A 24,225-nucleotide genomic window follows, 5' to 3' on the forward strand; every position below is an offset into this window, starting at 1 on the left:
AAGGCCACAATAACGGAACTATTGGAATGGAGCATGACATATCAGATTAGTACCAGAGAAGGAAAATGAACCAAAGCACATTATACTGCCAAAAGCTCTTATATGTTAATATCATAAGATGTCTTGATCTGAGACCATTACCTGTAAGTCTCCTGATGATGTACCCATGTTCCCCAATTATGGGAAAAAACATCTGTGAGAAAATGCAATATGGGCAAGATGAAGGAAGCAACACTCCCACTGTTGTGTTGTCCTTATTCAATCACCAATGCAAGTTACTTGTAAGGGAAGAATTAATATTAGCTGTAAAATATCATGGAAACACTGTATGAGAACAGCTATACACGAGAGGAAGTACTGTATCGTGTAAAAATTAGATTTTTGTTCAGCCTGTTACAATTTAGTACCACTGTGTTTGCCTGTTTATTTCAGTTTCATTATTAAGTTTAATAAGCTGGTCTCTCTTATTTACAAACTGCATACATATTTGTTTCTTTCACAGGAAATTTTTCTTCCAGTAACAGTTTCAACATTGTAGTATAAATGATTTATTTTTCTCACAAATGATAATTACATAAATAGATGAGAATTTAAGCTTTATAAAGGCATACATACTTTACATTATGGATTAACAAGCATATGAAATAGCCCTTCAAAAACACTTAATGGCTTTCCTTCAAATAAAAGCTGAAAGAATCCCTGAAATATATGCCAAATATAGATATAAAAAGTTCAAGTGATTATGTAGAAGAAAAATGTAAAAGCAAACCAGTTGAAAATATTTGGACAGTTTAAAACAGCTGAGTAATTAATTACAAACTCTCATAGATATAATGATAAACCAAATAAAGAATAATAATTCCTATTACACGTAAGAATTTTGCTGAGAAATAATGGAACCACCATATACTACGTATACGTAAATGAACTTGTCTGGTGCTACATCCTTACTTTTTCCACATGTAACAAATCATATGTCTGTTTTGGTAGTTTTCCCCAGTTTGTTACTTTTTCCTACTTTGCACTCATTTTCAGTGAGTACTTTTTTAACAATTTCACTTTGAAGTGTTGTTTATGATTAAAAGATTGTAATTACTAAAACACAATGCTGCTTATTTTGTCATAAAGAATCACTATTTATGCTAAAGTGGCAAGATCCATCTCTTCTCATTTGTCAATGTTTAAATAATTTATTCTGAGATGCAAATTACATGCAAAAGATAACTTGTAAAAAAATCTTCACTATTCTTATGTACACTCTATAAGTATCAGCCAATGAAATCACAACTTACTCAGTACAACTACTTGCATGGTTACACAACAGAAATTACATGATTCAATAAAATTGAGATACTTTTGTAATCATGGAACCAATAATAATTTGCCACATTGTATACTGAGTAATGTACAGCACTCACATCACTTATTCATGCCTAAGAAACACGGTGTGTCATATGCCATGCAACACAAATTAAAAGAAATATATGCAAATTAGGAATACATTTTGGTGAACAAGAACATATATACCTTGAGAGATAGAAAAAAAACTCCCACTGGAAAAGGTGTCAGTCATACCAAATGTCATCAACTGCACTATTATTCTACAAATACACTTGGCAATCCCTTCCTGCAGATGGCAATGAAACTGATAAAAGCCACTCAAGTAAAAATGAAAGACAATGCCAACTGTAAAAGAACAGACATACTGATCATATAGGTCTCACAAACTAACTGATGGGGAATGGCAAAATATACATGGATTGACCAAGTCTCAGTTTATCTTCCAAAGTTCCAGCTTTGAGGAATACCCATATAAAATCTGTGTGAACATGTCTGGGAGTTCTCCTCATAAACTATATACACTAGATTACCTATTAGAATTTTGAGTGAGAAAAACAATTTTGCTGTAAAAAGAGCAATACACTTAGCTAATTCTTTGATGATGACTTCTACTTCATTGTATCTTGCTTTCTTATATATATATCATTCATAAACACTAATACCCACTTAAAAATATTCCTGAAAAAAAAATTGCTGTAAGTTGGTTGAGAAAAAGAATTCCACATAATGCATTATGATGGCTTTTTGCAGTGATATAAATGTAAATAACATTCTTCAGAGCTGTAATGGTTAATTATGAATTGGGTCTAACAAGAGCCATAACTTGTAGTGTAATCAATGAATCATTTCTTTACAAAAAGTATTTACCTGAAAGTTTGGAATTAAAAATTTAATAATCATTAGAGTTTCAATAAAGTATTCTGTCTCAAGATATGTTGAATAGCTTATAACTTGTTCTTCTTACACTACTTACACATCGCTGAACCTTCATAATCCAGACAGAAAAAAGTGTTAACATTAATCAAACAAGAAATGTTATAAAATCTGTGAAAATATATTTACTGTTGTGTTGGGGTTAATTTTATTTAGTTGTATTCTCAGTGTGATAAACTATATACAATCAACTTAGTACAATTTCAATAAAATTATAACTCAAGTTGATTTAAGACATAACATGTTAGAACTTACTCAACTGCTTTCTTGTAGACAGAAATGGCACCTTTTACATCTCCTTGATATAACATTAATTCTCCTAACGAAGCAAAGATCTGGTCTTGTGGGTGATAACTTAAAGCTCGTTGGAAATTCTCTTTAGCCTGGTAAGAAGATTAGAAACTTATCAAAATAAAGTGTCTAATACATGAAATATGAATTTAACCTACATTGCAAGTAAAATGTAAGAAAAAGCTTTACTGGTGCAGTTTACAGGCCAAACAATCAGATAAACTGAAATAAAACTACACAATTATTTTAACCCTTTTGGCACTGAATAATAACTTTTAATGCTTGGCATGGCACTGAATATATATGTTTGATACTTCAACTAATTACAATATCAGTACTAAAAGCATGATATCTTGGCAATAACTCAACAAAAGTCCCTGAAATATTCAGTGATTGTTCCCAATACTATATATGTTAAATTCAATACATAAGAATAGCAGGAATAAAGGAAGGTCGCCTGCCACGTTGAGCCTTCAAGTCAACTGTGGTCGCTAACCCGCAGAAAGGGTTAACCAATGGATCTATATATAACTTTTTATATTGTATAAAAAAAACTGACCTTGTCAAACTCTTTCAGTCTCACACAGCAAACACCTAGATTATGAAAAATCTCCTGAAAAGAAACAAAAGTTGAAAACCACATTTGATGGAGAACTGTGATACATTTTGTTTATCATTTATCCATAAGGTTTTACATCAATTTAAAAACACTTGAATAATTTTTTTACTCAAGCATTATTTTTCTTTAAAGAGTTTGGAATTGTCAAATACATTAGGTGATGAACTATCTATCAAACAAATTGGTCATTGAACAAAACTGCCATTATTTTATTATATTTCCAATCAATATTTACATAAATTGTAATATTGTACGATAATGGTTTTCAAAAACAAGCTGATACCATTAACAATGGTGAAAAATATTTAAACTATATAATGTTACACAAAAACATATCTCTAAAAAATAAAGAAAGAGAATAAGCCCTTTTCCATTAATTTAACATGTATATACTGACAATGAAGGTAATTTCATCCCAGCTCAGTTTCAGAAAATAAAAAATATTTTTACACTCTCAAAACTCACTAAAATCCCTCTCTATCCTTTCTAAAATAGTCATTAGAATCATTTGATTTCCTTCATATTTTAATCATTAGCTTATGAATAATAAAACACTGCAGAAATGAAGACTTTATGTGTAAAATACTAGTCTGGGACTACAAAATGATGTACCTATACAGTGTCACCTTTTACATCTATTTTACTTACACCAATAGTATTGGAGTTCCAAATCTTATAATTTACATTTTTCATCATACTCGGGTATAAACAAATTATACTAGTTTTGTACATCAAACTATGACATCACTTATTTATTCAGAAAATATGAGATCAATACAAGTTTTATCAGTAATAACAATGTATAACCCATATTGGTGATGTTAAGCTTTCATCATTTTACTAACAGCATTTTTTTAACTCATCTTACTGTAGTCAAAATACTTTTAATAAAACACAGTATATTAAAAATGAACCTAATGTAAATACTATAAACATCTACACAAAAAATAACTAAACAAATAGAGAGATGATCCTGGGAACTAGAACGAACTTCATACCCAATCATTAGGGGTTAGTTTCACAGCTTCTTCATACACATCAATAGCAGCACTATGTCGTCCCAAAAGATACCTTAAAAACAAAAGCATGCATGAAATATTGTTTGATCATAACATAAAACAGAACATAATATATTCTTTAAAGTATACTTGATTTACTTGCTTGTAAATTATTGGACAAAGAAAACAAGAAAATATTTCATTGATGATAACTATTTGCACAGATAAAAGTAGTGCAAGATATTAAATTAAAACTCTTACATTCTTTGTTATAAAATTTCAATGTGTACATATTCATCTTCATTTCAACATTTGGTAAAGTCATCTACTAAACAAAAAATTTCTGGGTTCTTTTAATTCAGAAATTCACATTTATACACATATTTAAAACTTAACTAATAAAACATTTGCAAGTTGCCTTGAAATATAATGCATTCAATTATCAGTTATTTGTCATTTGTTTTCAAGTATTTATATTCATGAACTTACAGTGATCGACCTACTTGCTTCAAATTCTCTCCTGAAGCATTAAGTATAGAACAGGTCTGAAATAATTCTAAGGATTCTTGTATTTTTCCTTCTTGTCGCAAGATTAAGGCTATAACAGAAATACTAAATTTGTTTAAACGAGCAGTTTTAAGACTAAAATATAACTTTCATTAGACTTAAACATATCAGCTTTATCAGAACTAATAAAAATATTTCAACTAAAATCAAAAACATATTTATCTCCAGTATTGTTATATAGTTAACTCTAAACAAAATAAAAGGCAAAACTAACGTAGATTCTACTTAAATGGGATATGCAGACATATTAAATATGGTGTCTTTTCTTTTTTATTTTATATGATTGAACACTTCAAACCTCATACGTATACAAATGTTTTTCATGTGTTTATTTGTGTATATGTTTATAACAGAGTTGTTTTCATCCCAGTTATGGACTCCTTTTGGCTATTCCCTGTGGTTATCACATGCATTTTCATTAAAAAAGACTGCTTTAGAAATAAATAGTTAAACAAAGTATTTATATTTTGCCAATGACCTTAATCACTGGTAATTCTATAATGTCCAGAGAAATAGCCTCCTTAGCTTTAACTTATGGAATGATCAACAGTGGTACAAGCAATGCATGTTCACCAAGTGTTCTATGACCTACTGTATTTTATAACTGGTATTTAACCCTCTCATATTTATAGTTGTTATTGAAACTACAGATTCCTTCGAGATCTCTGTCAGAAATTAGACACAGAACTGATACTCCATCCTTTTTTCCTACTTTATATTTTTGTCCTCTTTTTTATAAATTTCATATTTTTATTCAAACTGATACTGTCCTACTTAGGATCTATTAAGACAATTAGTTAAATGCAATATAGTTAACTTTAACTCCAATTTGTATACAGATAAGCTTAAAGTTAAATCTCATTAAGTTAATGTGAAAAACTGTTCATGCTGCACTACTGTATTAATTTCAGCTTAATCCCATTTGCACAATAAGGTCAAAGTTCACATCAGAATCTTTTACACAGTTACATTCAAATTTTAATAAAAAAACATAATTACCAATGATGCCAATAAATTTGTTATCAAAACATAGTTTATCATTAAAATTGTAATATTACATAAGTTTTAGTTTTTAAATTTCAAAAAGCCTTACTTTTTCGAGCACAAAGCTATTTCTTACCTTGAACATATAAAGCATATTCACACATTCCTTGAGTTTCATCTAATTGCTCCTTGATTAAAACTTTACACACATCAACTTCTTTACGTATATAATGCAGATGAATGAGCCAGTTTCGACGCTCTAAACTTGGAATTTCTGGGGCTAAGATTAAAATAGATGAACATATTTAAAAGAATAAAATTCAAAAACAGCATAGAAGTTACAGTAATGAGACAATAAAAGCATAACCATTTTATCCAATATAAACTACTATCTATGCATATAAAGATACAAATGTTCTTATGCCACCATTTCCTATCTTGATAATGGAACTGATTAAAAATTTCAAATGTAGATTAAATCGCAAGATTTTCAATGGTATTTTCAGACTAAGGGTAATTGAAACGATAAACTGTTTTGTCAAACAGATTACAAATTCTTCTCTGATGGAAATATTTTTCTCACAACAGAGTAAACATAAAATAGGGTATATTTTACTACCAACAGAAAGTATGCAATGTCTTATTACCAACACAAACTTTTACACATTATTCATGCACAAGCTGCATAGATATACACTAACCAACATAATGAGGGAACATCTTCAAACAACAGAGATCATCAATCCAAGTGAAATATAACATACATTTCACACACACAAATTTATTTCATAATGTTTTTTTTTCTAAATTAAAAATTGCACCAAATATACCTTCAACTTAGCTCCTAATTCACAACATCACATTTTATTCAGAGTAACTCAACGACAGTTCTACAGTAGTTTTGTTTTGCCTTTTTTATTTTGGATACAAATTTATTCTTTATTTTGACCTAAAAAATTAATTTAGTCTGGCAAATAAAGTTGTACTTGAAATACATTTATAACAGAAAGAAGATAACAGAACTGAAATGAAACCATTTTACTATCAATAACCTAAAGGATTCACAAATTCAATTTGGTATAACAATAGTGCTTACAAATTATACTTTTTAAGTAAATTTTCTCACAAAATATACAAGAATCAAACAATTTTTTTTATTCATCATATTACTTGGAAAGTTGCATAGTAGATTTGATACTAATTCTACACTTTGCTGAATACTTGTTAAATAAGCTGGATAAAATGTGATTGACATGATCCTCATTATGACCACCTTATGTAGTGACATAGCTATCTTTGCAACTTTCCAAGTAATATGAAATGCTATTAATTGTTGAATGGAATGTACTGTCATTGGTTAGGTATGTAAATATGTACAATTGGCTGAACATATATCAGCCATGTGTATTGAAAAAGACTTCACAAAATAACCATTTTATATATTATAATATTCTAAAGCTACATATGGTTCAACATGTCACTTTCACATGTCCAGTTTCATAGGTGTAGTGTCCTGTATTAGATGGTTAGTGTCATATGAATAAACAGTTTACAAAAGTAAAAATATAAAAAATGTGATTCCCTATCACCAGACCGGAGACAGCTGTGATTGCAGATAAGCTCCAATGCAATTATTCATGCACAAGCTGCATAGATATACACTACCCAACAAAATGAGGGAACATCTTCAAACAACATTGCTGCCCTCTATATGTAAACTCTTTAATGCATGCCACAAGCCTTCTTCTCTCTCATCACTGCAATTAGCATATTCCAATATGTCTCCCATAGAAATCATTATCCATCATCTATTAACCAATAGTAGTGTAGCATGCCTCAAGCCTTCTACTCTCATGATCATCATTGGAATTATCAAATTCCAATGTGTCTCCCGTACAAATCTCATGCATCATCTACTAACCAGTAGTAGCGTAGCATGCTCAAATGATGCATGTGAGTCCCTCTGCACTCCTCTACTGAACCTTCACTTTGAAGTTTGGTGAATGTAAGAGTACCAGAAAATTTGGGAGGAAGAGTGGGACGTGTGAGGGGAGGTAAGTACCTATCATAAATACATTTTAATACATTTAAGATCCAATATAATACTTACCTCTACTCACAAGGTTAATTAGAATCCCATGTTGAGGATAAGGAAGCTGGTCAAAGAAGCACCCATGAAAGCATCCAAAGGATACCCTGACCATAAGAGGAAGAGATCCATAGATCAGAAAATGAAAACTGCACCACTTCTAAGCCAGGTATACACTTCATCCATGTGTATAATTCACAAAACACGAGAGCAGATGTTGTGAGGTGTAGAGTGGATAGCACACATCAGACCATACTCGACAAGTCAATTACATCCAAAACCTCCTCTACTGCATAGGTACTGACATCCATGCAGGAGTGGGATGAGGATCATACCATCTTAACCTCAAAACCAAAAATTGGGGATTAAGACCTCTGATTATTGGGTATTATACAAGGATCGACATCCTACAGCAACCTAAGACTGACCATCTGTCATTGAAAGGATGGATTCAACTTGTGCAAGGACTTGTGTTGACTGGTTCACTCAAATCCAACAGGTTAATGCTGGGATGAGGGCTCCTGAACAAATGGAGTGAACTGCATTTGTGGCAAATAAACTCCAGTTGTATGGAATGTGTAACAGGAGGCCACATTAACCAATAAGTTGATGGGTGATGGATGAACCCCAGTGGTTGTGGAATGTGTAAATTGTTTAGAGGCCACATCATCCAATACGATGATAGATCAGCTCCTGTGACTATGTAAATAGCATCACATAAACTCCCATGGAGAACATGTTGCATCTACACCAGCAGAACACCACTGTTCTAGTCTTGACTTTTTCGGTTATTACCACCTTTTTTTTTCTGAAACTCATCAGGAGGGTGCCTCTGTGGTCAATAACCCTAGGAAGGAAAGTGAGAATGCATTTGAGAATCCTAATAATGTGTTTTTCAATCAAGGCATGACAGGGATGTGCAGCTGACTCCTTCTACTTTACTCATGGGATATTGGTCCAGAATGAAAATATTTATGAAGCAATTATCAAGAGGTAGATAGCCTTCGTGCTATCTTATGGAGTACTCCCTCTCTACAGTAAGTGTGCAGAGCCATGGATGAGAGAGCACAAGCCTACATGACTTACAGTAAGGATTATAAATTAAAGAATACCTGGTTAGGCACCACTTGCCACAGAGCAGGAACCATGTGATAAAATTAAAGAAAGGTCCCTGAAAAAGTGAAAATGTATAAAACTTACCAGTTATAGTAGCATCAAAGTCTGGAGCATGATCACAGTTGGAAGACAAAACCCCAAGACAGTGGGAAACAAATGTACTAAGTATGGTCCACATGCCCATGTGGGAAATCTCCTCCAATGGACAACAAAGACAAGAAGTGAGGAATAATATGAGAAGACAAACTGAATACAGTGCAAAAGGATGCAGGTGGAGAAGAGCATGCCAAATGGATCTAAATCATAAGGGTAAAGGTGAAAGAACACAACGGGAGAAGGTTTGTTTGTTTTGTTTGTTTTTTGAATTTCATGCAAAGCTACACGAGAGCTATCTGCATTTACTGTCCCTAATTTAGCAGTGTAAGACTAGAGGGAAGGCAGCTAGTCATCGACACCCACAGACAACTCTTGGGCATCTCTCTCACCAATGAATAGTGGGATTGACCATCACATTATAACACCCCCATGGCTGAAAGGGTGAGCATGCTTGGTGCGACAAGGATTGGAACTCGTGACCCTCAGATTGTGAGTCAAATGCCTTGGGAATTCACTTGGCCATGCCAGGCCAAAAAGGAGAAGGATTGTCATGGAATAAAAAGACAGTTTCACATACCCTTGATAGTAGCTGTACAAGCAATATCACACTTTAGAGCCTTGACTAGACACAGCATTCTCTTGGGATGTCAAAGAGGGTAAAGACGAGAGATTAAAGGCAGAAAATTAGGAGAATAGGAAGAACTACCCTCCTTAGCCACTGTAGTTTTGGGGAGAAAGGAACAATCAGGATGATAAAGGATATAAGAAAATGTCAATGGCAAATAAATCAGACTGACAACGTATGTTTCATAAAATATGAAACAAGGAACACAAAAAAAGTAATTCAAATAAGGTAAAGCCAGGGCAGGAGAACCAGCTGACCAACAATATAACACATTCCACCTGTTCTGATACACATTCGTGGAAGATGGACAAATGGAATTATCTAACAGTGAAACAATAATTGGTATGAAGTTAGACAGAACAAGAATTGCAGTTGATGCAGAAAGGGAGGGAACAGTGAAAGACTGACATTTGGAGAAAGGAGTATACACTGAAGCCTTGGAAACCAACATTGTGCTGGTCAATAGAGTGCAATCAGAAGAATCTGACAAGGAGTGGAGTGTACTAGTGAAATTACCCAATAAGGCAACTGGATAGAAGGGTACACATACAGGTATGTGTGAGAACAATCCTGGCTGAATGCTTCAACAGTCAAAGCTTGGAGATGTGGTACAAGTAAATAAAAGAGGGGCAACAGTGTATTAAGACCAATGACAAATGTATCCAATTAGGTAGAACTCCATCAAAGGCAAAAGACCCTAAAAATGAGATAATTGAATGACCACTCCATGGCAAGGATTAAGCCTGGGCAAGAGAGATAATCTGTGAGTGGATTAAGAGCACCTGGTACATAGTATGCAAAAAGAAAAATGTGATGTTCATGGTCCCAATGCAGAAGAGCCAAAGCCTGAAAACCAAGATCTCTGGACCAAGTAGATCATGGTTGAAAAAACAACCACTGTAGAGCTGTCCAAATGAATCACCACCAGACAATGATTGGTCTTATTTGCAGACCAATTGCTCAAAGCTTTATGGTGACTGACCCAAGCCCTCCACAACCCTGAAGGGTGAGGTTCATGAGCAGATGTGTAACTAGATGTGAGTGGAGAAACTGCACACCTGCTAACATCTGGGCTTAACCCAACCACCACTGCAGATCATTTCTTGAGAAAGGAAGAAGGAAATGGTGGCAAAAGAGGATCCCATGCAAGGTTCCATCATACGTGAAGAGTACACTCCAGGTATCTTACATGGGCACAATGAAGAGGGATGAGAGTAATCATGGAGAACTACATCCCAAAAAGCAACAGAACCTCATGAGCAACAAGTGACCTAGTCAAAATGGCATGATGAACTAAAAGGTCCAAGAAATGTAGATGTATAGGAGAAGGTAGAGTGGCCAATATTGGTATTGAAAACCTTTAGATGCACAGGAATTTGGAGGTCAAAGTAAGGACCTCTCTAATTTAATGTAACAGCCTACGAGTGCTGCTACAAAAATAAGATGATGAGTGTGAGTGGAGGACACCTGCTCAGAATGAGCTAAAAAGGAGCCACAAATCCATGTAATAATGTAATCACAACCCCAGGGCCTGTAAATGGTGAGCAAAAGGTCACATCATGGTACAAAACACCTATGAAGCCAAAGGAAATCCAAAGAAAGTGCCCAAAATTGGGTAACCCCTCAGAGGTGGACAAACCAAAAAAAAACTGAAACAAAAGTACAAATAGGATATGGAGGTATGTTATGGAAATGCCCATCTTGGGGTGAAAAAACAACAACATGGTAAACTTGGAGAGTGTAATAAAATGGTTGAGGTGAAAAATCAATGACCAGCCATCAATCCCCAAAAGTCTTGGAGACAATGAAAAAATGGGGAAAAAAACCCAGAAGGGCAATGAACTGATCTGATTGCTCAATGCAAAGTAAGTCCCAAACTGCCTCAGAGAGAGAGACATGTCATGGATTTCCAGGAGGAGGACAGGAAATAGGTAATGAGAGTTGGGAAGAGCAAGGAAACTGGACAATGAACTCTGAAAAAAACCTTAATACACAGTTATCATCAATGAAGAGAAGCCAGTGAAGAGGAAACAACAACAGTCTATATCTTATAGGACCTGAACTCTCAAGGCAGTCACCAGTAACAGTAGCAACAGGTAGTACTTCATTGAGGAAATCAACAAAAAGAAGTACCCATAATTGAAGGGACAGGAGGAGTTGAGAAAAAGAGATGACATGTGAGTCTCCAGCTGAGACAAATAGGCTACAAAAGATGTAAAGGTTGACTGCTGGTGTGGTGACCCCACACATGGCTTGATATTGTCAGGGTTTGGATCAAACGCATTAAGCCTCAGAAAAGAAGAAAGATGTAAAACCCTGAGATATATGGAAAATGCCCCAGAAGTAAGGCCTCACCTAGAATGTCCTAACAACAAAGAAACCTCATATGTAAAGCCACAGTGGAGAACAAATTACGGGCTAAAGTAGAAGAGAAAAATGAATGGTATCAGCAAAAATCCCTTAGGACATCTCTGATGAGTCTCTGATAGCCAAAGTGAGGAAGAAAGATACCAGAGAAATGTGTGTGTGAAACTAATTGTAGATTCAGGATTCACTCCTCACACAGGTAAAAATATTTCAAACAAGTGCTGATAAAAAAAAAACGTATAATCGACCTGATGGTAGGAAAGAGCAAACTGACCAGAATTCCTCAGGTGGCATGAACAGCTAATTTCCTCACAGAAATGTGATATTTATGGAACAGCAATAACCCAAATACCTGGGAAAATAGTACATGTAATAATGAAGAATTAGGTGAATGAAAAACAAAATTAAAAAACACAAACATGAGACAGAAAATCTAAGAAGAATAAATTAGGCCTAGGAAACATCCCCAGGTTGGGAACAGGAAAGTTTAGCAAACTCTACGTAGGTGGAGAAAGACAAATGAAGTCCTTGTCAGCCAATAAAGTCTCAGCAGTTTCAAAAAGAGCTATGGTATATAATCTGCCTAATGGGGAGAAATGGCAACTGACTAGAAGTCCTTGAAAAATGCGACATGCTAATCTCCTAGCAGAAGTGTGACGTTAATGGAATGGCAATAACCCATATATAAAGGAAAATAGCACATGTTATAATGGAGCACAAGGTGAAAAAATAAAACAAAACAAACTTCAGACAGAAAATCCAAAAAGCCTAAATTAAGCCTAGGAGAATCCCCAGGTTGGAAACAGGAAAATTCAGCAAACTCTAGAGGCAAAAAAAGACAGGCAAATTCTTTGTTGACCAGCAAAGGATCAGCAGTTTCAATAGGAGCTGTAATGAGGTCTGGTGAAAATGGGTGGATTCTGTAACATTTGATCTTCTGATGCACAGTGGCAGATTAATCCACTACTGAGTCACCTACACCTGAGGCACATAAAAAACACTGTTGCCTTTGTGACCCCCAAAGTGGTAAGGTGAACTTCAGTATTCATTGTACAGAAAAGTTTCACCAAACTCAAATGCAGAAAGAAAGAGACATGAAGTAACTGATAAGTACAAAAAAATTAATCTGGTTGAAAAAATCAAATGAAGTTTAAAATGAAACACTTAATGAAGAAAACAAAGTCAGACATGCAGCAATAAATAATTAAAACAACATGGCCAAACTTGAACACTGCCAAATGAGAAATGAAGGTTCAGTAGAGAAGTGTAGAGGGAGTCACATGTGTTATATGCTACTATTGGTTAATAAGATGATGCATGATGATTTACATGAAGGTTATGTTGGAATATACTAATTCCAAGGAGAGGAAAGCTGAAAGCTTGTGGCATGTGTAAAGAAAAAAAGGGTTGATAAAAGTTGTTCTGTAAATTATAGACCAGTTAGTCTCACTTCTTCAAGTGGAATATATTTTTCGGCATTTCCCAAATGAAGATTATCAAAATAATTTACTGAAACATGATACAAAATAAAACTAGCATAAATTCAGTAAAAGAAAATATTGCTGTGCTAGCACATTAACTTTTTCAAAAATGTTACTTGTTATCTAAATGAAGGAAAAATGTAGACTTAATATATTACAATTTTTAAAACATTACTGACAAGGTGCCACACAAAAGATAAAGTAAATCACATCTGTATGGGGACAAGGCAAAGACTAACAAGATTTTAGGGTGGTTGGGTGAATAAAAAAAAGACTGTTATTTACAAAATCCAATCAAACATAACTCTTTTCACAAGAGAAAAATCTAAGAGATCAGTACTTCAGCATTTTGCTTTTTTTCTTATGAATATTCATGATACTGAAAGGGGCGTGATTAGCAAAACTTGCTGCAGATAGTAAACTCTTCAATATTTCTAGCTGCACTGAGGATACTGAGGTAATAAGCAATGACTTGGATTAACAAGTAAAACTATGCATATATTTAGCAAGCAACCTTTAATTATACTAAGTGTTATGGGTTAACATAATTTGCATCACATTTGATACAGATGGAAATCCATTCAACAGTATAATTGAAGAAAATGATATTTTCATTGTGATGGACTAGTAAAAAAATCATCTGTTGCTAGTAATAAAACTAATAAAATTTCATTGTGTTTACAGATATACTTGTTAGATGTTAAAAGACAATTATTTCCATGCAACTTACTAATTAGACCTCATTTGAAACACTGTATACTGTTGTAAGTTATGGAAAAGAATTCAGAGAAGAGATACTGCAATAATTTTTGGAATGAAAGGATACCTTATATGGATATGTTAATATCTCTTAACATATCTGGACTATAGAATGAGTTACTGTAAGAAGATATAGAGACTGACACACAAGTTTAGAAGAGAAAGTATTTTTTAAGAGATGATTAAAATTTTCACTTTTCACAAGGATTGGCATGAAAGGAGAGCCTTAAAGGACCTAATTAACCCTTGTTCTCAACATATTCTGTAATAAAATAAGTTAAAAATTAAACACTTTATGAGTTAGTTACTTCAGGGAATCTAAAGGGCAGTAATATAAAAGTTACCTTTACGTGGTCTTGATCGCCTTGAACCTGGATCAGGATGGACTGTAACAGGAACAACTTTTTCTATTTCAGAAGTGGTTTCTTTGGACTCTTCTTCTGTTTTTTTATCAGTCTCACTTTGCTTGACATTGCTTGCTCCATCTTCTGCCATACTTCTTCAATAAATATTACATACAATATTACAATTATTTCAATGTTACATACAAGATTATCTAAAAAAACAATCAGACCAAACATTCATTAATTTATATATTTTACTTATTTTTGATATAAATGACAAAAAGGAAGACATCTAACATTTTTTTCACACATACATATATATTGTAATATATATTATCACTGGGTGGGTTCATTTGGATTACTTGATAAAAATAATGCCAAGTCCATTCCCTGTAACAAAAACAAATTAATTATTTTCTTTTATACTGTTTTCTATTTTTACAGACTGTTCTCACTTTTATGTCTAACTTCACAAACAAAATTTCAATAGAAAATTGAAACCAACATACACCTAACCTATTTATGAACTTAAATATCTTTGCTAATCAACTGATAACAAACGTGTTATCTAACTGACTGACTAATTGAACAATAGACAAATAAAGATAGCAACTCTCAATGTCTAACACTGCTTCACTGAATTTAGTATTTATTTTGTAAATAATGTACTTTTATTTCTACTTCATACACAGCTTCTAGTTTCTTAATTTTTTACAAAACTACTAATTCTGGCATCATCATGACATGCTTCCTTTATCAAATAAAACATCTAAACTACAGAGATGCCAACTATTTCAAATGACTGAGCATAATGATGGTAGACAGAGCCCTTTATCATTTGCAGCTACTAGGCCTGACCAATGTCTCTAAGCTGTTTATTATTATATTATTATTATAACTATTATTATTTATTACTGCTATAGATTGCTCACTTATGACTGTGTTTTGTGTATTTAATAAATAAATTTAAAAAATTCTTTTGAAATTATGTCTTTTATTTAGTTCAGAGTAACAAACATACTGCTAAAACAACATTGAACATGCACAAACAGTAAGCAGAAAAAGCCTTTGTGTAAGGACTAGTTTATATCATATTTATGACATGTATTGTAATAGTTTTGCAGTTGTTGCAGCCTTTGCTTTCATGAGAATGTCTCTGGATGGTTGAGAGTTATAACAACATTGTCCATTTGACTGCATACACATCTTGTGTGTTATAATACTACTCAAAACTGAGGTGCTAAAATTTGGTCTGAACTTGCTTTTGTTTTTAATCACTAAACTAAATATCCTTTCACTGTCAGCATTGGAATGGAAGACTGTAAGAATTCCAAGCATAACCCTACACAGAATGTCATACTTCTGGTTGGTATTTCCATCCTTAACTGTAGACAGCTGAACCCAAAACTTGTCAACATTCAACTGAAGGACAGTTTCTGAGAAAATATCAATTTGATAGTTCAAATATTGCCATTCCAACTTGTCAATGGTGTTGTGCTCATGTGTATTGACAAGGACAGGATACCTGTCTGTGAAGAAGTGTAGAGAAGAGAAATCTTTGTTGACTTTCAGTTTTAAATCAGCAACCTCTGCGTGAATCAGAAGTTCATCATTTAGAGGGAAATGTTTCATCATATAACTTGTAGCTGCAATATAGTATTTCTTGACACTGGTGTAGAAGATGAGCAGGTCCAGGTCCTTTTCATATTTAACAATGTATTCCTTGGCAGCATCTCCAATAAAAACTGCCTCATCAGATTTGTGTAAGGATTCATTGTTGTAGTCAAGTTCAGTGATGTTGCTTTCAAGATATTCAAGGATTCATTGTTGTAGTCAAGTTCAGTGATGTTGCTTTCAAGATATTCTAGCTTGATGTATCTGACAAATATATTTTTAATTTGTGTAATCAGAGTTCTATGTATAATGTGTATGCAAGGTTCTTCTCTTTGCAATACCAAATTGGTTTGCTCAAATAGAGGAATTGCAGACTGAAGAAAAAGACAAAATAACAAGTTCATTTTGTTGTCCAAGAAAACTGTTAACTAATCTAACTTGCTCTGCACATAACTTTTCTTGGTTACTTCCTTGCTAGCTTTCGTTTTCTTCTCTTTTTTCATTGATTGCCTCTTCTTTACTTCAAGGTCAGACTACCTAAACATATATTGAGTTATATCAAATGTTTCTTTGTCTGCTTTTGCAGACTGTTGTCTTGTGTCCCTGTGTGGCTGAGAGTATATCCTGACTGTTAAAGTCTTACTGCCTGACTGAGCTGCATGTTTAGATCCTTTTGAATCTAGTTTTTCCTTTTCACAGTGAAAATACTTCTTCAATGGCTTCCACATGTCCAATATTCTGTTGAGGCACACCCCAAGTGATAGCCATCTTGTGTTGACAAGTTGTAGAATTTTTATTGTTTTTTTGTCATACAATCCTTCAAACTCTTTGAAATGTTGTTTTCTGCTAGCACTTTTGTCCAGAAAATAGTAGATATCTATCAATATATCAGAAACTGGGCAGGGCAGTTCTCTGAAAGCTTTCTGGGCAGCAATATTCATGAGGTGACAGGCACAGCCCATGAATTAAATGCTAAGCTGTCATCTTGAGATGTGTCCCATCACACCTTTACCTATACCAGACATAACTGAGGCATTGTCTGAAGAAAAACTAAGACAGTTTTCCCATGGAATTTTCCTGTCAGTTTGTGGTCCAAAAGCTTGAAAATATTCTCTCCCATTGAAGCTTCTTCCCATTCCACCATTGTCAAAAGAGAACAAACAATTTTTTCAAGCAAAGGGAAAAGATATCGTACAACCACTAGATACAGTTTTGAGTCATCCATGTCTGTGGATCCATCTATGGCTAAACTGTAAACACTGTTAGTAAGTATGCTTAAATTCATTTTGTCATCTTCACAACCCAACATTTGTACAATGGCTGTAGTATTGGTTCTAGCACAGCCATATTTTTTCGCTATATCAGAGTCTGGGAACATTTTTCTGAATAGATGTCCTGCATGATCAGCTAGAGCTAGGGGTAAATTATGAGCAATGACGAATTGCATGAACATCACTTTTGCATTAATAGTTTCATATTCTGAATTCTTACTCATAAATGTCATTATCTGCATCATTTTTGTCTTTGCCTCAGCCTTTTGTTGGTGAGATGCCGATTTTGTATGTCTGGAACAATTGTTCATCCTGCCATACACCACAGAAAAATCGATGTGACAAACTGTACAGAATGCATGACTGTTACTGACGTTTGATGCAATGACCAGATATTTTGCACTACACTCTTTCCTAAATTTTTTATTCACAGTTTTAGTCCTTTTAGATTTGCCAGAAACGAGACAATCTGGTAAACGAGGCCTCTTTTTTTCCATCTTGTGAACGATCGCATTGATGTTTCTACGCCACTTAGAAAATGAGAAATACCCATCTATGCGAGCACTGACTGGCTGACAATAACTGATGGCATAACTATGGATTCCCCCACATACCCATTATGGAGAAGCACTGCACTCAAACTATTGGTAGACGTTGGAGATACAAATATTTTCTATTATTTCAAGCACAAATATGATTATTGCAAGTAGCCATTTGGACTATGTCTTTTATTTATTTTCAAAATTTATTTGTATCTCACTAGAAATTTTCTTTTCACCCCTTTCAAGCCCTGAGGAAACAATTTATCACTTTATTGTATAGGCTTGTATAATATATAATAATTTGGGAGTTGCAACAAGTTGTAATATTTGTCTGTATGAGTGTATAGTCGTAATGTATACACCAAAATCATAATAATTACGCTCAAATCATAATGGTTAGCATCTCTGAAACTATTAAAAAAATAAGTTTACAACACCACTCCTTTATTGGAATGTGAAATTCCTTGAGCAACCTTAATACACAAATAAAAAATTTACACTAAACAAGTATTTTCAGTGGCATTTTTTTTTCAAGGTTACTGTATCCAAAATGGATGAACCTTTGTCCCTTACTGACAAATTCTGTCCTTTCACTGGGGGAGTATCCTTAGGGAAATGGTAGAACAGATCTACCAGCAGCTCTATCCCTGAGAATGTCCTGAAAGTGGTCCTGATAGGAAACTGGACTCTTCAGCAGGTTGACTATATGCAGGCAGCTCACTATTCTCTCAGTAATGTGCTTCTGACAACTATCACCTTTGGCTTGGGCTACATGCCCTTCTGGTCTGTGTAAATAAAATCAGTGATTGTTTTACACACAACATATGATCTTTCCCAATACCTGTGTAACTTTGAAATTTCTCTTTTCTTTCAGCAGGAATTGTACAGCCATTCCAAGTAATCTCAGTGTATTCCAGTCTTATTAATATTAGTATCATAGAAACTTTTAATTTTCTTACAAAATGGTGTAATATTTGCTAAGTAAAATCATAAATGACAACAATTATGTTCCATCTTTCTGAATATACTGTGTAACACTTTGCTAAGCAACTGTTTTCTCAATATGAGAAAAAAAAAGGTTCATTAGAAATTTAAGTTCATTCCAAACTATCAATGATAAACGTGTGTTATCTGTAGTTTTATTCATTGCTGTTCAGTGGCTCACACATATCAGTAAAAGATCTTGATCCTATGTTTTCTGATGTTCATGTATGGTAATAGTTAACTAATTTAAAAGTGCACAATTGTATCTCTTCACCATGCCATTGGAAGATGGATAAAGAGCTATTGTTCTGGTCTTTCTGATTCTAAGAATTTGGTTTACTCCTGCAAATAACACTAATCCAAATGTTCCATTCCTAATCTGAGAAATGTTCCATAAGCACCCCAAATCGTGAAACAAATTCATGGATAAGTTTTGGCTTTTTGATTAAAGCAGCAAATCCTCTTGGCACTTTGGTGAAACAGTCAGTTAAAACCATAGCATATTTATTCCCTCTATTACTCAGTGGCAAAGGACCAAGTACATCAACAGTAACTCTCAAATGGTGCTACAACACATTACTGCTATATTTTTCTATGCTGTTTCTTCAGTTAATGTTTTCAATCACAGCAAAGTTCACGATTTATATCAATCTTATACGGATCCCCACCACACTACCAAACAGAAGTGTAATCTTACTCTCTCCAGTGTCTTCTTAACAACTAAGTGTCCAGCTGTTGGAAGGTTGTGGAAATGGAGTACTTAAGAATGTAAGGACTGCAGTAGTGTCAACTGTAGTCATTGTTTATAACCAATTGTATCATCTCATTTCTGACATGACAAGCCCATTTGTATAAATCCAAATATACTTATGTCTTATATACACAGTCATGTGAAAAAGTTAGGACACCCTATGAAAGCCTATGTATTTTTGCACCATTTTTGAACATATTGATATTTAATCTCAATTTCAACAATACTGAGAGATTATAGGAATATAAGTAAACAATTAAAACTGAAGAAAAGACTTTTCAAGATCTTCTGTAAATGTAATTCTATAAAAATGCATATTCTAACTGGGGAAAAAAAACAACAGTAATTCAATTCACATTAACTGTTTTTATAGTAGAAAACTTAATCCATAAAAGATTATTCTTATATGCCCCAGATGCTTAAAGTAATTACACCCTCAAACCTCAAAGAACCCACCTTTAAGATAAAACTGATTTTCCAGTTCAAGACTATTTATATTAAAATCTTACTTTCAGATATCCTTAAATATTCTGTGATTCTAATGAATTCAAGACTTTTAGATTGATTATATCAGAGGTATAAATAAAAAACTGAGTATTTGGGCTTTGGGAACCTTAGCTCCTGGAATTAAGCAACCTCTAGTATAACTTAAGAGGACAAATTCCAGTATGATATGTTGAGATACTGAGATAATTGAACAGTATAAATCTACTATTAGGCATAACTTTCTTGAATTTAAGCTTAAATCTAACAGAAATAAAATAAATATGTGGAAGAACAAAATTTTGTCTCCACATATATATTTCATACTGATGAAAATGACCAACTAATACCATGACAATTATTGGTCTCTCACCCTAGTAGGTATAAACTGGCTATAGGCAAGTAGAGTTAACATTTTGGTTGTAAACAGGTAGAAGCTAAGTTCAAATGACATGAACAATTTGTCACTAATTCATAGAAGAAATTTCAAAATTTACAAGCAATGATCCAGAAAAGCAGATGGTGAATGAAGTGATTTTTAAAATAATTCTAAAGTTACACATGGGACTTTTTTTCTTTTTCATGATTTTTCTTTTGTTGTTGTTGTTATTGTTGATAAGGAATTTTTTATTTATTTTCTTTAGAAAACTATAAAAATACTATTCTTCTAAGTTATGCATTGATATTTGCACTCCCAAATATGCTGACTTCTATTATGTTTCACAATGACATCTGAAAGTAGGTTATTGCTAATCATACAATATTGGCATCTTTTAGGTCAGGTTATATAATTATTTTAGTGTAGTAGAGCTAAGTAATTCTTGATATTAACTGGCTGATTAAAAGACTGCATTGGTTCAATCAATTATTACAGTGGTCCTCAAATCATTTGGCATATGATAAAAATTGGAAAAAAAGCTACAAGAGCTTCCAGGCAATTTCATTTCCTCCTGTCATCAGTTCAAAAGAAAATAAGAAAAATAGTTGATAGTAGATGCTAACTTCCAACTGCCTTCTTGCTAGTAGGCAATCAATCAAGAAAAGGAGAAAAAAACAAAAAAGATTATAGTATGTGTTGCCTTCCCTACAGTCAGCAGTTTAAAAACAAAATTAAAAATTATTTGTGGCAGATACTGCAAGACAGGTACCATCCTTTTTGTCAGCAGTTTAAAAAAAAAAATGAAAAAAGGAAGTCATCACATATTTGCTTTCCTTGCAGCCAGCAGTTCAAAACTAGTGATGATGGCAGTTAGCATTGGTAGTTATACCATGACAAAGACAGTGTAAATAAGTTTGGTGGCAATATTTGGTGGAGTTGGAATAATAACAAATTCCAGCAATAAGAAAACCTAATTTCAATTAGTTTGTTTGTATTTTTTAATTTTGCACAAAGCTACATGAGGGTTATCTGCACTAGTTGTCCCTAATTTAGTAGTGTAAGACTAGAGGGAAGGCAGCTAGTCATCACCACCCACTGCCAACTCTTTTACTAATGAATAGTGGGATTGACTATAACATTATAATGCTCCCATGACTCATGATTAATGCAATGAGGATTCAAACCTGCAACCCTGATTACGAGTCAAATGCCTTAACCCACCTGACCATGCTGGCCCATCCAATTAGTTGAATCAATGTAATTATAATTTTGAAAATTACAAAAACAAATATGTTGGTTAATATAGAACAAGCACAAACTGATTGGATGTATAAAATATAACTTTTTAATCAATATTAAATAATAAAAAGTCAGGTTTTGTGTATATTTTCATTTACAAGTAAAAATACAATTAATTACAATTAACTTAGTTTATACAAATTCTAAAGTAAATAAATTTGTAAAATGAAGAAAAATTAAGATTATAAAAGAAAACAAGCATTTTCAAATTTCATTTGCTCCAGGAGACAAACACATTGAAATATATTTTTATAAACCTGTATTTAGTCAAATATCATTGATAATTTTCACTGTCAGATGTTAAATTCAGTGGAAACAAACTACCATAAAAATGACAGTGTAATAAGTGGTCAAGCAGTCACATTATTGGGCACTTCTGGTGGCACCCAGAAATCCCTGGGTATTTGGTCCTTGATATTTTGACTAATGCTATATGTATAGAGAAGTGCTTCTTGGGGTAGGCATGCATTAAGACACAACAGAAAACCTGTAACTGAGTTTTGCATGATGAAAAAATATTATTAAATATTGTACAGGAATACACAATCCAGTGCTTGTTTGTTAATTAAAAAAAAAAAAACACATAATAAAATTGGATTTCATCACTTAACTTTCATAGGTATTATAAAGCTTTTATTAGGTATATGTAGCCACTGCTACAAAACTAACGAGCATTACTATTGCTAGCATATACTGATTATTTTTTACACTGCATGCATATATATTTTTATTGCAGAATCAATAGGTGCTTAACATTCTACTGTTTATGATACTGGTTATAAAACAGAGCAGCAAATTAAAAAATTCAGATGATAATAACTAGCTTTGAATGGATGATTGTAAACAGTTCTTCACTAGCTTATTTCAAAATTTTTCTTTGTTATTTGCATAAATTATCTGAATGTTTTAAGCTGTAAATGATATTAAGTTATTACAGTTAGGTAAAAAAAGTTTTGATTCAAAAAGATCCTCACTGAGAAAAAAATAAAATACGAAAAAGTAAACATTTATGCCTTGGTTTTTATGCCCTAAAAATATACTGTATGTGAATGTTTGTACTGTAGAAAAAACAAAGATATAACATAATAACGACTAGCTTATCCTGAAATCTGTAAGACTTAGTTAAATATAACAAGGTTGGGCTGGTAGTGTCATTGATAATAACATTTGAGCATGGAATATTTAATTTTTAAAAAATACGATATTACAACACACATGCCTGAGCTTTTCACATAAGCATTAAGATTAAAATACTGACATGGTTTTAATATTCTGGTATTTTTGGAATATTCATGAGATAAATCTATGCTATACAAGAAAAAAATTACAAAGTAAATGTAAAGCAAAAGGCACTATATTGGCTAATTATATTTTTAGTTTCATAAGAAACTTTCTCAGAAACTCTGAAGGGGTGAGCTTCTCGGTTAAAACGAGAGGGTATAGCCTGCCCGAAAATAACTTAAATTATATTGCACTGCCAATACGTACCATATCATCAATATACAACTTACAAGCACCAACTGTATTCGTACAAGAGTACTGTGATTTGTAAATAGTGTATTTACCAGTACAAGTGGTAACAACGGTAATAGTGTTAACAATACTTGTATAAATTGTTGTTAAAGTAAAGAAAGCTGTGTAAATAATAAAAGTCTCAAGCTCAAGTTAATTACTTACAATAAATAAGTTCAGAAGAAAAATTAAACAAAATTCCAACAAATAATTTTAACTGAAAATATTGCTCACATGAACTTTTACCAATACAAAGTAAACAAAAATGCAATATAAACGACTAAAGCGGCACCTGCTACACTGTTAAATTTAAAATATAGTTTGACAACCAATGTTTATTTTTACCCTTTTATTTATTTGATCAATCAAATTAACCAACTTTTTCAGTAACAATATATTCTTAATAACATTTCCAACTACATTTAATTTTTTTAATTACGTGAAGCTAAGATAGAGTTTTAATTGCTATTTCGTTGATTTATAAATCTTTCATTATCCATATACGAAATAAATGTTTGATTGTTTGTTCTGAATTTCGCGCAAAGCTACATGAAAGCTATATACGCTAATTATCCCTAATTTAGCAATGTAAGATTAGAGGGTTGATTGTTATAATTGATTAACAGAAATTAAGCACAAAGCTACACAATGGGTTATCTGTGTTTTGCCCACCACAGGTATCGAAAGCCGGGTTTTAGCTCTGTGAGTCCGCTGTGTTCCTGAGGGGCAAGATTAGAGGGAAGGCATATAAGTCATCACTAACTTTTGGGCTTTTTATCA

General features: G+C 33.1%; 1 protein-coding gene across 6 annotated transcripts in view; it reads right to left on the bottom strand.

The window, feature by feature from the left end:
* BBS4 (Bardet-Biedl syndrome 4) overlaps window positions 1–23,753 on the bottom strand; it is a 53,831-nt gene extending 30,078 nt beyond the window's left edge. Inside the window, exons 1-8 of one of the 6 annotated variants that reach the window (XM_076511155.1) lie at window positions 23,611–23,723; window positions 18,611–18,822; window positions 14,611–14,765; window positions 5,870–6,013; window positions 4,672–4,780; window positions 4,183–4,255; window positions 3,125–3,178; window positions 2,530–2,657 (exon numbers count right to left, since the gene is read on the bottom strand). In XM_076511155.1, the coding sequence (XP_076367270.1) occupies window positions 2,530–2,657; window positions 3,125–3,178; window positions 4,183–4,255; window positions 4,672–4,780; window positions 5,870–6,013; window positions 14,611–14,761 (659 nt within the window). In that variant the 5' untranslated portion in view covers window positions 14,762–14,765; window positions 18,611–18,822; window positions 23,611–23,723. Of the gene's footprint in view, window positions 1–2,529; window positions 2,658–3,124; window positions 3,179–4,182; window positions 4,256–4,671; window positions 4,781–5,869; window positions 6,014–14,610; window positions 14,766–18,610; window positions 18,823–23,421 lie in introns of all 6 variants that reach the window. The other 5 variants (XM_076509733.1, XM_076511988.1, XM_076508969.1 and 2 more) reach the window with 5 other exon arrangements.
* Between the last annotated feature and the right edge of the window lie 472 nt (window positions 23,754–24,225).

The sequence above is a fragment of the Tachypleus tridentatus genome, chromosome 1 (assembly GCF_004210375.1).
Source record: "Tachypleus tridentatus isolate NWPU-2018 chromosome 1, ASM421037v1, whole genome shotgun sequence".
Taxonomy (NCBI): Eukaryota; Metazoa; Arthropoda; class Merostomata; order Xiphosura; family Limulidae; genus Tachypleus; species Tachypleus tridentatus.